Source organism: Drosophila grimshawi, unplaced genomic scaffold, assembly GCF_018153295.1.
Source record: "Drosophila grimshawi isolate 15287-2541.00 unplaced genomic scaffold, ASM1815329v1 contig_1148, whole genome shotgun sequence".
Lineage (NCBI taxonomy): Eukaryota > Metazoa > Arthropoda > Insecta > Diptera > Drosophilidae > Drosophila > Drosophila grimshawi.
In genome coordinates this window covers 299,628-315,939 of record NW_025062646.1, presented here as the reverse complement: position 1 = coordinate 315,939, position 16,312 = coordinate 299,628, and the positions used below count along the sequence as shown (strand labels likewise).

The 16,312-nt window shown below is 36.7% G+C and overlaps 2 protein-coding genes across 5 annotated transcripts; one reads left to right on the top strand and one right to left on the bottom strand.

Annotated features, from left to right (window-relative positions):
- Positions 1–831: 831 nt before the first annotated feature.
- On the top strand, positions 832–15,428 carry LOC6569998 (tetratricopeptide repeat protein 21B). 3 transcript variants are annotated; one of them, XM_032741734.2, is made up of 8 exons: positions 832–1,180; positions 1,486–3,150; positions 3,216–3,821; positions 4,899–5,040; positions 5,106–5,355; positions 5,413–5,610; positions 13,095–13,335; positions 14,265–15,428. In XM_032741734.2, the coding sequence occupies exons 2-8, from the start codon at positions 1,624–1,626 to the stop codon at positions 15,321–15,323; spliced, it is 4,023 nt and encodes a 1,340-aa protein (XP_032597625.1). In that variant the 5' UTR covers positions 832–1,180; positions 1,486–1,623; the 3' UTR covers positions 15,324–15,428. The 3 variants fall into 3 exon arrangements, with proteins under 3 accessions (XP_032597625.1, XP_032597627.1, XP_032597626.1); XM_032741736.1 differs by lacking the exons at positions 13,095–13,335; positions 14,265–15,428 and adding an exon at positions 6,800–7,250; XM_032741735.1 differs by lacking the exons at positions 13,095–13,335; positions 14,265–15,428 and adding an exon at positions 6,763–7,250.
- On the bottom strand, positions 7,238–8,634 carry LOC6569997 (survival of motor neuron-related-splicing factor 30). 2 transcript variants are annotated; one of them, XM_001996170.2, is made up of 3 exons: positions 8,495–8,634; positions 7,606–8,024; positions 7,238–7,543 (listed from the first exon to the last, which is right to left on the bottom strand). In XM_001996170.2, exons 1-3 carry the CDS (start codon positions 8,534–8,536, stop codon positions 7,273–7,275), a joined length of 732 nt encoding a protein of 243 aa, XP_001996206.1. In that variant the 5' UTR covers positions 8,537–8,634; the 3' UTR covers positions 7,238–7,272. The 2 variants fall into 2 exon arrangements, with proteins under 2 accessions (XP_001996206.1, XP_032597628.1); XM_032741737.1 differs by lacking the exon at positions 8,495–8,634 and adding an exon at positions 8,104–8,130.
- Positions 15,429–16,312: the final 884 nt, after the last annotated feature.

The following is a 16,312-nucleotide window of genomic DNA, read 5'->3' as shown; positions in this document are numbered from 1 at the left end:
TGATGGGTTAAGTTTTGTAAATGAAGGGGAGGGGGCCAAAAGGTTCTTGGAATAATCTGTGATCTTTGATATTAAAGGGTGGGGCCCCACAGGAAGGGCGGGAGCTGTTACGGCTGTAATAGCGAGGCCACCGTTGGACGTCGAAGTTAACGTATTTTTTTGTTTTAAATAATTGTTGCCACTGTCCTTTAAATCAGCTGTTTAATAGTGATGTGTAGATTTGTTTAGTGTTGTGTTATTGTACAGTCGGCGGGCATGGGTAGACCCACCCCTAATGGGAGTACTGGCTGACCGGAGCTGCCTCCCTAGGACAAACCGACTCGTGACAATGCTTTCATTCCCTATATTCTCACTCTTATATATTAAAAATGTTTTTATGCAACAGTATTAAACTATTTCCTTAATCGAATTATTATATATATTAAACGCTCTAAAACCTATTCTACTCACCAGCCAAAAAAAAAAAAAAAGCATAAAAGCGACAATTAATAAATCTACATATTTTCAAACATTATTCCTTTAGCCTTCCTTTGAATAAATCACACTTTATTTATGAGAAATAGTAAGCGAGCTCCAAAATATTTGCATTTTCCATGTTTTTACTTGTTCTATTAGTAGAATGAATTGCTAAACGAAACGCGTGCGGTGGAAATAAGCCAAAATTTAATAGAGAAATATGTCATCGCTAGTTTTACTATCGATAGATTTCTCCACAATATGTAAAGGTTTTAAAGGCTTTTAATTATATTTCGGCATTAATAAGTATTGTTTCAGAATATTTTTTTTGTTTGTAATACATACTTTTATTTTGATATTTTCCTCAATATAGAAACACAATATGTTTTCCATGTCAAGGGTTTTCCGCAGCAGCATAAAATGTGTAGCGGAACATATTTTACCAAAAACAAATTGTGTTGAATTCTCCCATTTGCAAATTAAAACACAGCGTTTTAATTTTGTAAAGAAGCCAGTGACATTTCAAAGCTCAAAACTGATTACCCATTATAGGGGCATGGGGACATCAATCGCAATAAAACAGGATAATAACAGATTTTACATTGAAATGAACGGAACAGTTGCTGAGTTAAGATACAACGTTGTCGACGGAGTTATGGAAATGATACACACAGAAGTTCCTAAAAAATTGGGCGGACATGGTCTGGGCAAGCTATTGGCTAAGGTATTTGTCCATTACAAATACAAAATGCGTAGAACATCATTCAAAATGTTAAAACAGTTGCCATGCAATCTGGTTGCTAACCAACAAACGACTTATACATATGGATATGCATACATTCGAAGCTCACATATTAAAATATTTTCATACCTAAGTGCATAAGTATGCGGTTCTTGTACATCAGCCGTAAAATAGTTTGTGCTCTTAATTAAGGTTGTACGCTTAAGTAAAATTTAATGTACATGCGATAGAAATTCTATATTTCCATTTAAATATCAATATAAATATCAATCTCAATCTCTTTTCAGGAAGCATTGCATTTTGCAGTACAACATGACCTGCGTCTTAAAATATCTTGTGATTTCGTTGGATATTACATTAACGAACATGAGCCACGTTATCTGAAATATGTCTTTTAATAACTGTGTAATCGATTAATAAATCCAATGACTATAAATATGGACTCTAACGACTATAAGAGCTTAGTACTTTACTATGGAAGACTACGATTTTATAATTCAATGCAGAAAATTGCATTAGACGGATTAGCAAAATTCCCAATACAATCGGAATTTAGATTGTTTAATGGCATTGCACTTGCCTTGGGAAATCGAATGCAGGAGTGTATTCGTGAATTGAACCCACTGAAAAATGAATCGGAATTGGGTTTGGCGGCTACAATGACACTTATATACGCTCACAAACATTGCCGTCTAAAAGATCTCGAAGCATTGCAAGCACTTGAGCATCGAATAGAGGATGGAAATAATACAATCAGCGCCTCTTCATGCTACTATATAGCTGTATTCCTCTTTTTAATTGGCGATTTCGACTCGACTTTCGATTATATAGGAAGGGCTATGAGAATAGATGCAAATTTCGATGCGGCGTTAGTCTTAAAAGCATGGACCGAACTGTCTTCGAGTTCGGATCGGTCTGCCAATGGAAAATTGCAAAACATGCTCGAAGGGTGTATTTCTCGCAGCAATGGAAAGAATATTGACGCCACGCTAGCACTTGTGCGATTCTTTCAAAAACGTCGGCAATTCGAAGCGTCGCTGCTACTGATCAATAAGCTGAGCATACGGTTTCCCGACATAAGTATACCGCTCATTGAGAAAATGGAAACCCAGATGGCTGCACTGGACTGGGATTACTCGCTGGATACTGCCATTCGCGTAATCAATATGGAGCCCTTTAATGTGGCAGCGCTGCGCACTAAGGGATTGTTGCATATTGTAAGGGAAAGCAATTTAAAAGCCGGCACATCTACTCTTCAACAACTACTTATTTCTATAGAGCGCATTGAGCCCGGCAATCATACACTTCTCATTGAAATATGTCAATTATTTTCTCGTATTTGCTCAAGAAATTTGGAATTGCTCCAATTGACTCTGCGATGCGTCGAAAAAGTGATTGATCAGAACCCTGGCAATGTGAGCCTTTTAACCGAATTGGGTCATCAAAAATTACTACTAAATAATGTTGCCGATGCTGAGGTAGCATTTCGTGCTGCTTGTAATATTGATAGCAGCAACTTTGATGCCCTCTGTGGCTTAACTTTGTGCAAACTGAAAACACTTGGAGATGTAGAGAGCATGCCACAGATAAGACAGCAGTTAGCATATCTTACACAACTTACTGATAATAAACCTGAGCCTATGGTTATGTATATGTCGGCTTTGTTGAATGAACCGAAGGAGCCGCAATCTTCGTCAGTGCAGTTGTTGGTGAAAGCAGCTGATCTACATTTAAAAAAATTTAGTGTGTTTCCTTTTGGTGTTGAATACGTATGTGCCATGAATCCGGATTTTATGCTTCTGCTATGTGGGGAACTCATTCGTTACACTCCTGCTCCAATAAGGGAAGCTCACCAGGAACTGGACCTGGGTCATGAATCATTACACATTACCCTCAAGCACAGTCTCAACATACTGGAAATCATATTAAATATATGTCCCGGACATCAAGGGGTATATAATTTTGAATAAAATCTCTGTTATATTAATAGTAATACTACTTTTTCACTTTCGTATAGGCCCTCTTTTTGCGAGCAAAGGTTGATTTTCTATGTGGCGAATATTCAAAGGCCATAAGTCGTCTACAGCAAATTCTTAAATTGTTTGGAGATACTTTCACTGAAGCACATCTACTCTTGGCTCAAATACTAGTAGAGACAAAACAGTATCCCAAGGCATTAGAGTATCTAGAACTGTCTCTGGCACAAACCTTTACAGTCCGTGAACGGCCCATGTACCATCTTCTAAAGGGCATCATACTGAAGCATCAAAATAAACTATCAGAGGCACATCAGTGCTTTCTTTACGCATTGCAGTTACTTGGAGGGATGTCTACAAGTCTCCAGTTCCATGATTTTGTTTCGCAAACTGATAACACTTTATCCAGTTCCGATAAAATGACATTGTACATTGAGCTAATCTATGTTCTTCGCGATATTGGAGATACACAAGGCATTTTCGAAAGCGAACGAATTTTACAATATGCCGCGGAGGAATTTAGTGATACCCCCGAGATTGGTCGTTTAGTTATCGCACACTCGCAGCTAATGCTTGAGAAGTGCAATGTTAGCGAAGCAATAAGTCTGCTCTCCACAATTAAGCCAGACCAACCATACTTTATTCAGGTAAGTTTTTGGAGGTCACCAAACGACTTTTACAGCTCTTATGCTTCTTACTACTTTCTCTTATTTTCATTGTAAGTTACATGTCATATTTTATACAGATATGTTGGACATGTACAACAATATTTGTTCATATATACATGTCTCTAAGTTGGCCAAAAAAAAAGTATCTTACTTTATAAGTAACTTGTGAAAATCGGACTTCTTACTATCTTGGAGAAGGGAAAGCTCTCCACGAAGCGACTGCTTTTTGTCAAATGCAAGAGCACATACTTTAATTATCGGAGTGGATATTTACATAATATGCATAATGCATGTTCTAAGAATTTATGCAATATTTTTGCAGGTTGAGGCATAGAAATTTCTTTATTCCTTTCAAAAATAAAAATAGCAGTTCTCAATTTCGTTTTAACATTTGATTACTTGTGATCCTAGCGATCAGCTGGTATTTTGTTTTAATATGATTGTATACTCATATAGGTAGTCAACTTGAAAAACCGAGTCAATATATTCCGTATATATTCTGCATTTCTGTTTCAATTTTTCTGCCAAGATATTCCGTCCAAAGATTCTAGTGCTATTTATACTTTCAAAATTCTTAGAAGAAAAATTATTAACATCAGTTTTTCATTTCATAAATTGTTTGACAGCGCAATCACATCCTGTACAACTCACAATAAAACAATCTGACGAAATTTGAGATCTCTTAGGAACAAATATTTGATTTCGGGGATTACTAGTTACGCGTGCTATAATATTCCTCTCATATTGCCAAGAAAATTATTGTTGCATATATGTATATATTATATGATCCCCACAATCAGTCAGCTTTAAGATTAATAATTAAATCTACTTGTGGGCAGGTTGTCTCAGGTTAAGCATGTTTTCTTTCTTGTAACTGAAAGCACGGTGGTGCGAATTACCCAACCAAACTCATACTGTTAAGCAAGCTAATAAATATTTTCCATTAATCAAAATATAAATATTTCACTTCCAATATCCACTATAAATAACCGTTAATAAATCATAACTTCAAACAAAAAAAAAACTTTATAAATCATTATTGCCTTTTTACTTCAGGCCAGGACACATTTGGCCAATATTTACCTACGACACCAAAAGGATCGCTCCGCATTCTCCAAGTGCTTTAAGGAATTGGTTGAAGCTCGACCAGAGTCTAAAAGCTTTTTGATGTTAGGAGAGGCGTATCTATCAATTCAAGGTGGGCACTAAATGGATTTTAATAATACATAGCGCTTTATTTCGTTGTTTTTTTTCGTTTTATAGAGACAGACTTGGCCATTGATGCATATAAAAAAGCATGCAATATTTGTCCTTCAAATACACTCTTAATCAGAAAACTTGGAAGAGCTTACGTTAAAAGTCATCACTATGCCAAGGCTTTAAAGTACTACCATGAAGTGATACAAAATCCTGAGTGCAGTGCCTTAAAATTGGATTTGGCCGAGTTATTTTTGCAACTAAAGCAATTTCAGAATGCTGTGAAAATATTAACTGATGGTCATAATGATAAAACGTAAATATATTGACCTTTTGCTTTAATATTTAAAAACACATTCTTTTTTTTTTTTAGTAACGATATCAGCTTTACAGATCTACAACTACGAACAAAGCAACTGTTACTACTGGCTCGTGTCCATGAGAAATCTGGAAACATTCTTGAATCGTTGACAACACTGCAAGATGCTCGGGATAATCAATACCGAGTTCAGAAACTTTGTACTGTGGAGCAATCAGAAAGCCCTTACGAGCAGTCTAAAATGTTATCAAAGTAAGTAGGTGTCATATATTTTGGGAAGATTGTGCAAGATATCTTTAAGGAGACTTCCCGGTAACATTCCAGCAGAATTATGTGACTATAGCTCAAAAACTGCGGAAGATTTACTAACTTTTTTATTTTTTTATGGAGTAGATTGCGAAGACTTGGGTTGGGCGTAGAAATTTATAGAATTTCTGTAGGATGTTCCAGGAATATGTGTTTGAAGTTTTGTGACTAACTTTAAAATTGCCGGAGATATATAGTCTTATCGATTTGCACTTTGAAATATTGGTTTGAAGGCGGGAGTGGGTGTAGTCTTACATTTTTTGCATAGATATAAAATTGGTCTCACACGGACTCGAACGTCACTCACGAAATCAATCCTTCGAAATCAGGCATCTTAAAATATTCAAATGAATTGGTGTTTGCTCATCCATAAGAAAATTTTGTGCGCCCCTGTTTGCAAAGACAATCAAACTTAAAAAGTTCGAACTCGTTCATTGGAATGACAAATGGAATAACAATAATAATTTTGTGAAGGTCAAACAATGTTTGATGATTTAGCATTTTTTTCTCAATATTTAATAGCTTAACTATTACTACTATATTTAACTATACTACAGGGCACAATGAAGCAAATTTTTTGTTTTGTTGTATTTGGCTTGAAAATCTTGTTGCGTATCAGAAATGAAAATGGCTTACTGGTAATTTACTTTTACGACTAACTTGAAGCAGATACTGGGAACCAAAATTTATTTTTAAGCGCGCTGGTATATAGTTTTCCTTGTATTATAGGAGTAATATATTATTACTTGCTCAAATCTTGAATCAAAAACTTTATTTCACCTATAACTGTCATGATTAGTCTATTCTTGAAAATCTATATATTTTTAACGATAAATGAAACATATATTTAGCTTCAGAGCTTTGGAAACTGTGGACTGCACATGTTTGCCAACATATGGTAGAACTGACTTTTTCAGCTTCATTCATCTTAACTATTTGAGAAAAACAAGCAGACCCAGACAATGATTTTTTATTACATGGGAAGGCAACTAACGACTTGTTTCAGCAACTTTTTCACAAAAGTCGTTAACAGTCCCATATGCTCTAGTATTTTTAATGTGGCTCAACCTACTCTCACATTCATATCTCATAAATTAGCGTAATTGCCAACTTTTTGAGAACATTATCTTTTTAGTTGAAATCAAGGTGTCAAGCGGGACTCGGAACCAGAAACGGCCACTTACCGATTGAAATTCAGAATCCGAATCAAAACCTATATTCTAAATTTTTTGAAGCCCCTGGACATATGGACATATAAACATCGTAGCGGGAAATCATTCAAGTCAATCTCCTTACTTAGGTATATGTGTTTATATGTGTCTGTGCTCAAGCTGATATACGAGAGCTTATATTCCAAATTTAAAATCTCTCTGTGTTTTAAGATACTGACAGAACTATATGATTTATCTGTCCGATGTTAATGATGTTCCTGCTCAAATGCAAAAAGGTTGTCTGCAGTTGTCAATGAATTTTCATAGCGAATTGTGAAATCAATTAAAACTTCACACTTCTTTTAAATTGGCCAAGTACAACAAGACAATGTATGCATTAATCTAACAATAAAATTCAATTATTTTTTTATTTGAGACCGTTCAAAGTTTTATTAATTTACAGACCCTTACGATATTTTTCTCCGACAGTAAAATCAGTCATGCCTTTGCCGGCCGTTCCACATGTACCAATGCCGACTCTCCCACTAACATTGTCGGGCGAAGCAAATATACTGTTGACTTTCATGCCAGGTTTCTTTTGATTTTTAGTAGTAAAATTAAGCCATTTATTTTTGTCCGACTCCCGCTCTTCTTCCAAGTCTTTGAAGCGCTGTTGTTTTTTCTGTTTTCGTTTTTTTAAATATTCCTTTTGATTCGGTCGATGACGCCTGCAATGATATACCATATGAAAAAAGAACTTACTCTCAAAAGAAAATGAGTACTGTCATACTTATTAGATGGGAATACTTCATTGCGAGTTGTGCGCTCACGCAATTCACCAAGTATGGTCGTAGAACGGTTCTGGTAGGCATCGAATATAACGCTCACTTCACCTTTACCAGTTATGCCTTCAATGGTTGCATCGTAGTACTGACCATCCTCTGTCCATTTCGCTTGGCATTTGTCACCGATCTTCCAAACCTTAGCGGATGTAACTAGCTTTTCAGCTTCTAAAAGAGCAGCTTCAATTTCGTCAAAGTAATTGGATGAAGCTGTTTTCGAGGAAGATGGCTCTACGTACGAGGATTTGCGCTGTTCTTCCAATTGTGTCTTTATCAAATCTCTTGTGAGCTTAATGACCTCTTCTAGATCGTCTTTCAGTTTTAGAAGTTCTTCATTACTTGGATCTGTTTGTAAAGCGGCTTCCACCTGCACAAAAAGGACAAAACAAATGAGTAAAAAGCACAATAGGGTATCCGTCAAATATCTGTCAAATCTACGAAATTACCAAAGTGTGCATTATATAAGAAAACCTGTTACTTTCCACCAAACTCCCGTTTTGGAGAAATTGCAAGTTGCTATTTGGGATGTCAACAACTCAAAATTGTATCAAAAATATTTTGCAACCCTTTTTATTTATCACTCTATGGAAATTAGCGTCTCTAAAAATATAATTTATCTATTCCCCTGTAATCATACGCAAAGTGAATATAGAGTAAATAATTACGCACAAATGCACAATTGTAAGCAGACTAATAAACATACGCACAAATCCGCATACATATATACATATAGCGTATATGTATATGCATACATTTTTATCACAAAATTGAGTAAGCAAAACAAAAGAATTTGTATCCATGCAGGAATCTATTGTGTGCGCTCTTATTAATACTCACTTGCTGTAATTGGCATTTGTAGTTTTGTAATTCGTCTGCCATTGCAGCAAGTATTTGGCTTGAATAAAATTAACTTATTTTTAGTTTTAGGAACGCTATTCTATAATGCGTTCATTCAATAGTTGAGCTGGAGAACAATCGATAGCAATATCGATAGTTTTTGCTTATCACAAAAATACATTTTATTTAGCACTGTCGATTATCTACCATCCACAATGCTCATATTTGTTGACAGTACTGCCATTTTAGCTTTTTTTAAATTAAAGTTAGCTGGATGAGTTAGCAAACAGATAAAGCTTATTTGGCGATAATCCATATCGCTATCATGTTAAAATATTATAAAATAATTTTCCTTATTTTTATCAAAATGACTTAACAATTTCTATATTTTTCAGTCAATTAATTTGTTTTCTGTGAAAAATGGTTAAATAAAGTCAAATTTGTCGCGAAAAATCCGTCTAGATGACACCGATTGATAATTGTTTAACTAATAATAGCATGAAGCTAAAATCGCTTGCTTTTAAATAAAATTATTTAGCATCTCTAAAATAACAGTTCCAAATAACTTGACACAGTATGAAAATTGGTTATTACTCCATCAGTTAGGGATGTTCCTAAATCATTTTGTTGCACTCAACATACTGGCAGTATTTTTCGGCCCACCACTAATAATAATTGACATTCACTGCGAAAATGAACACAAACACAGTGCAAAGAATTCAAATTATATTTTGAAAATGTCCGACAGTCGCGATAAATAATAATGTAATCTTATCGTATTCAATATTATTAATATTATTGTATTTGATTATATAATTATTTTAAATTAACATTATTTTTGGACACAAGGAGTCACATTGACTAGATTTCTCCAGATTTTAAACAACATAGTGAATATTATTAAAACAAGGTGGCTTTAGTTATTGCGTGAGAACAGACAAACTTAACACCAAACCTCATTTCATACTACTTCAACTAACAACTGTGGCTGATGTAGATACAGATGTTGCCTATGTGAAGAGTGTTTCACATCTTTGAAAAATTCCCATTGGTTCCGGAAGATTTTAGCATGTAAGGTTCATCACACAGAGCGTCATCAACTGGAGCGCGTGCGATTTTTTCAATGATGTGAAAATCTTTTACTATGTCTCACAACATTTATTATTTCCTTACTTTACTTTTTCTCCAGTAGCACACTATCATCGTCACAAAGATTTGGATGCATTATATTGACTTCCTTCAGTGAACTTACACTTGAAATCATTACGTTACGTCATGTATTACTGTTGTAAGATAATGGGAGCCTTTAGATCGCCTGTCAACTTAGCGTTTTCCGTTTTTCTCACATGACAAATGCAATTTTCTCGCCCAAGCTTCATTTGCAGTTCGTTTCCTCCACTGTGATACTGTGATTCAGTTTCTACTCAATTTCCTAACACTATTTAAAAACTGAACATAAAATTAGTCCAGGCAGTTGCTTTTATGAATTTTGCAATTGTAGTCCTTATTCCGCTAACTACGATAGATTCAGGGGTGTTAAATCTTTTCCTGGGAAGTGACATTCAGGAGCAAAACCAGTTTTCAGCAGATCATTATTCTTCCTCTTTATCGTTTCTGCAAAAATCATTATAAGGCGCCTGGAATATGTTAGCATGAGTGTCAAAAAGCCAATGCCTGGTTAAGGTGTATTTTGCCATCTATGGCTAGACATGCGTCTGTTTTGCTCTTTTACATTTTGCTTGCAGATGGCTTATCTTATCTGGAAGTAGCGGTACAGTAGTGCCTTTTCTGGCTCAGCTATATAGTTGTCCTCAATATCTTGATAACCCCCATATCAGCCCATATCATCACTAGTCTTGCAATTTCGTGCAGAGATTTGCAATAGCTTGTTACCGATTTCTAATTTCTAATCGATTTCATTGCCGCTTCATAATCAATATAGATATTGATATTTTTTGGGTTGACTTTCGACCTCTTTAGACAAGTCAGTGCTTTACTTATGGCTAGTATTTTCGCTTAGAAAACACTGCAAGGCTTTGGATGACTGAAGGTTCATTGTATATCTGACTGCTCAGAGTCAGCCTACACGTTTGTTTAGCTTTGAGTCATCTGTGAAGAAAACTAACGCTGCCGGTGCTTCGGGCGTGACTTGAGTCCATTCCGCTGTTTGGGGAATTTAAGTAAGTAGTAAGATGTTCTACTGGCACACAGTAGTCTGTTTTTTAAAGGAGTGTAGTATTATCTGCCAGAATGGATGAGTGACCTTTATAAAGTGGCTTATCATCAGATCACATAGAGCTTGGGGATCATTTTCAATGAAGATTACCGCAACATCATCCCGTAGCCGATAACTTGCTTCCATAGAAGAAATGATAGGAGGTGTTCCTCTGCTAACGTACCTGGAGAGAGATTTCAGTGAGGTTCTCACAATCCGGTGAGTAAGCAATTGATTGACCTTAACCTTCAGGTATACCAAAGCTCCAGTTATCGCTTCCGGAATGACGTTGTCGAAGGATTATTTAATATCTATGAAAGATATTATGTTATATTCCGTGGAGAGTAGAGTCTTCTATTTATGTAACTACAACTACAATGTCAGACTTATTAGTCGATATAAAAGTCAGTATAAAATCTTTAACGCTGGTATAGGATGGTCAGTCAGCTTTGGGAATAAAAGTGATTATTGACTGAAACCAAATGGGATTTGGCCAACCTTAAGAATCTTCCTTAAAATTGTATATAGCTTAAAATTGTATAGCTGTTACAGTATTTGGTTTATTTTGTCTGCGCTTTGTGACTTAAAGAGAGACAAAAGAGAGAGAGATCACTCTTTATATCGAGAGCTGGTTGTCCTGCGCTGTTATAGGCCATTTACGCCGGTAGTAGATGTACTGGAGCTGACTGAAGCTCTAGGGTCACTACCGTGTTGTTGCCATGCAGGTTTATATATTACCTTCCTTTAGATCTGATATGAGCTTGTAGTTATAACTTCATAGTTTTCCAACCTTGTCTCCGACTACCCAAGGTTCTTGGACTGATATATCAAGTCCGCCACCAACCAGGCATAGCATTTGAGCAGCCGATGCTGCCTTACAGTAGTGAAGATTTATCTGCAGAACAATCAAGGACAAGTGGACATCTTACCCCCACCACCGTTAAATTGCTGTCTTCCTCTTCTAGCATCGATAAATTCTCCTTGTCGATCTCGCGACACACAGGCTAGAGACCCCGTGCCAACGACGGCGTATCGGATGCATAACCAAGCGCCGGCTCATCGGCTACCTCAATCTCCGGAGATGGATGCTGTTCGGTTGGCTTGTCGATAGAGTCTCCTCCGGATGGTGCATGCGAATTGTACAGCTTTATGGTCACTGAGCTGATGCTGAAATTCAGCTGCCGCTTAGCGAAGATCCAAATGCGAACGCGGAGTTTTCTTGAGACTTCGCTTCAGACAGCGACCTGCCGTCTTGGCCACTGGTCCAGACGTCTCTGGGATGCTTTTGGCCCCAACTGTGAGATCAGCTGCTTCAGTGCTCTGCTCCCCTCCCAAGATGGAAGTGGCAGGATACTTGCGAACTACCCCAGCGCTACTAGCTTTGTAAACATGTTCTGACTGCTTTTGCTGATTTGGAGCTTTGGCCAGGCTTTGAAGCAACTGCCTTCGCGGTTTTATCGGGACTACTCCCTTCCGGTTTTGTGCGAGTACCGGGCGCCTTCGGTTTTTTTTTTTTTTTTTTGTATTTATTAAAATTTATGAGATTTCCATTAGAATGAGCTCCACCTGCAAGATATCCGCGATATGCAGTTAGGGCTTTACATACTAGAGGTCACCGGTTACCCGTATCACAGTAATGCTCCGTGGGAGATTCGCTATTTGCGGGCCTTCAGACAGGCTGGCTATCAATGCGGATCGCATTACACCTTAGCCTTGCGCGATACCTCGAACCATGACTTAAAACCTTACCAGTTCATGACTATGAGAGAGACCTTGACTTAGGTTCAGGATACATATAATGCTAGCATCCGTATTTTGTGGACCACTGTGATGCCATTACAAGCCGGCGCCATCATCAACTGAACCCAGTTGAGAATTTGCAAACTATGCTGGTCTTTGATTTGGTACTACTCTTTTCACACAGTCTCATTATTTGTAACCAAATTCGTTGCACTTGATGCATTTCTTTGCAATATGTAATTGTTACACTCATTCAAGCGAATTGGAGTGATGAAATAAGAGTGATGCTTGTTTGTGGAGTATATCAATCTTTGTCAATCGTTACTTGGACCGCTTTGCAAGCGTACTGGCTTTGCTGCTGACTGGCATAAGAAAAATTGACTCTGGAGTGTTGCACACAATTACAATTACCTCGAAATCCCCATTGTTTTCCACTTGTTCGGTATTTGTTCTTGTTACTCCGCGACCGCCCTCTTGACATTTCCGTACTCTTTTGCTCGGTATCGAATCTTTCTCAAACAGCCCAATCTTAGTCTTCCCATTGTCGACTAGACCACATTATATGAACATAAACACACATTAATATAATATTTTCATATTTTCATGCAGTTAACTAATTTCAATTGCATAACATTCTTTTCGCAGAATATGTATTCTAATCGCGCAACAGGCAGTTAAAATGAAAAACACCGAACTAGCATTTGAACATTTCAAGGAATGTATTAAATATACTCCAAATGATATTGAGATATTGGTCTCTCTGGCTCAACTCCAAATGCAGTCGAAGGAAATGGATATGTGTCGTAATACTTGTTTACAGGTTCTTCAAATTGATAGCAGTAATGATGCAGCCTTAGTGTTGATGGCAGACTTGTCTTTTAGAAAGGTATGTATATAATTATAGTAGAAATATGAACCTTTTTAAAGTTTGTACAAAGACAAGTGGGCTGCTTTATTCTGATACCTGAATACAGATGGAAAAGAAGATACCTTTCAAAATTTGATTTTGGGAAATTGATATCACCAGCCGAGTCGATGTAGACATGTCCGTCTGTCCGCGTGTTCGTCTGCGTTATCTCTGTATTTACACATAAATCCTTCAGTTTAAAAACTATTAATGAATCTCGGAATACGACGGAACAGATCTCAGATCGCTTAAAGATAATTTTGACGCCTGCTGATAAGATCAATTGAAAAACGGTAGAACATTGAGCACATGTCACAGCTAAACATGAAACAGGGAACACATACATATATAAATAAACAATGCTTTTTCATGTATTTCATCTTTTACTGAACGGAAAACTTGTGACAATTCCAGAGTGTATTAAATAATAAAGAATGGTTGCTTTCATTATTTGCAAAGATTGGGAAGGAGGTTCGTGGTTTTAAGTCTAACTATTAAATTTGATTTTTTCCATTTTGCAGGGTTACAAGCATTTTTATGCCTAGCTCTAAAATTGTACAATGTATGATTTTCAAGATCAGGTAAACCGTAGCAACCCATTTTGCAAATTTACATTTAATAGGATTACATTACATTGAAGAGTTACCGGTAATAAACTTTCGTGGTCGATGCCGACCCTTGAAGGACATCGCCAACCAATTTAGTGACTAGCTTTATAATTGTAGGAGATATGTTTTATCGAGTTGATATTATCGATTTGATCGATTTCCAAATAAAGTGTTAATATTTTTTATATCATTAAATCAAGTGCAGATAGATGTCTTAATTAATATACAGAGTGTATATTAATTGTAATATATATTTATAAATATATTATAAAATTAAATTAATTTTATTTTTAATTTTAGATGGAATTTAAAAATGCAGCGTACCATTTTTCACAGCTCATATTATCTCAGCCTTGCAATTGGACAGCTTTGGCCCGTCTAATTGAAGTTATGAGGCGTTCCGGTACTTTGTCTGAGAGTTTACCCTTTTTACAACGAGCTGAACAGTCATCTATAAAGTCAAAGAACTCTCCAGGGTTCAATTACTGCAAGGGTTTATTCGAATGGTATAACGGAAATCTTAACTGCGCGTTGCGATATTTTAATCTATCTCGCAGAGATCATGTGTGGGGTCAGCAAGCTAAACTCAATATGATTGAGATATGCATTAATCCAGACGATGAAATACCGAGCGCAAATGATCTATTTGAGGCTGGAGACATTGGAGAGCTTAGTGAATCCCGTATAATTGCTCTGCGAACAGCCGATCGTTTGCTCAAGGAAATGCGTCCTCGATCTGGAGAAATCTATGAAACTGCATTAAATCGCCGAGTTCTTTGGAATTTTCTACAAATGGCGTCGAAACAAAAGCTTCAAGTTGAATCAGCACTAAAAGATCTGACTGAGCTTATGCAGAATGAAGGAAGCCCATTAACGATTACTGTTGTGTACGCTATAGCCTTGGCTTTAGTTCAGCTAAAGCAACTTCAGCGAGCAAAAAATCAACTCAAACGTGTAGCTCGACTTAATTGGAATTATGAGGAAGCTGAGTATTTAGAGCGAAGCTGGTTGCTACTTGCTGATATTTATATTCATGCCAATAAATTGGATGCTGCCGAGACATTTGTGGAGCGTGTTTTGGAATATAATAAATCAAGCACAAAAGCTTACGAACTGGCTGGATATATTGCAGAAAAGTTGCAGTCCTACAGCGATGCCACCGAACAATATCAAAAGGCCTGGGAAAGCTGTGGCCGTTCTAGACCACATATTGGTTACAAATTAGCATTGAGCAATATGAAGAAAAAGAATTATGCGAGCGCTGTTAATGTTTGCCAACAAGTTTTAAAATTACACCCAGACTATAACATCATTCGTAAGGATATACTTGAGAAATGCCGCAATAATTTAAGAACATAAATGCACAGCGGCAGAAGCGCTTGGCAGCCGAACGGCTTCTTTAGGTTTAGATATAATTTCATACAGCACTTCACGTTTCAAATAAATAACACATCTTATTACTGATATTTATTTAGAGATTTCGATCGTGAAAGGAAATTAATTGAAATTAAATTAATGGGTTGCTGTTCCTCGTTATGCACTGGAAATAGGGCAGAGAGGAACTTGATCTATGAAACTTTTTTGTTTGTTTGTCATGTGCTCTGTCCATACCTTTATGTTATTTACTGCCTGTGTTTCTAGTTGTCTTATTTTAATCTTATAATTTCCGTCGATAATTAATGCTTCGTTCTTGACGTCAATCACAGCGTTCAGCTGTTTGAAGGTATCGTTACCTAGGATACCATGGAAGGTTTTTAAAATCGGTAGCAAGAAAAATTTGATTGCTCTATTTCTTTGACCGAATAAACTAAGGAAAGTTTGGTGGGATATTTTTGTTTGTCCACCAACGGACATTGCATTAAATGCTTTTTGGTTTGGTCTCGAATTTGGAACTAAACTTGGTTGGATGTAATTTGATTTGAGCCTGTGTCTATTAGAAAATTCAATGGGTTGCCGTTCCTCGGCAGAGAGGAAATATTTAATCTAAAAAATGAATCTCGGAAGCATCGACCGTTGTTGGTTGGTATTCATAGTTAATTCCGTTCTTCCTCATCAGGTAGCGCGTAGGCTCCTTCCAGTTTGACAGCTTCGAAATAAACTTGTTCATCGTTTTACATGTCGTAAGGGTTTGGTTGTTCAGCCCCTCCTTCTGATGATTCGGTTGCGATATGGAACTGTCGTTGAATTTTTGGAGGTTGACTGCTAGGTGCGTTGATGGGATGTTTGCCAGCGAAGTCATTGGTCCTTGGCTTGTTCATGTAGTTAACGTTTTTGGTTCTGATGGAGTTATCTATCGCTATTGGTACAGGTTTGGGTCTGGTTTTGGAAAAAATGGGTGCGTAGGCGTT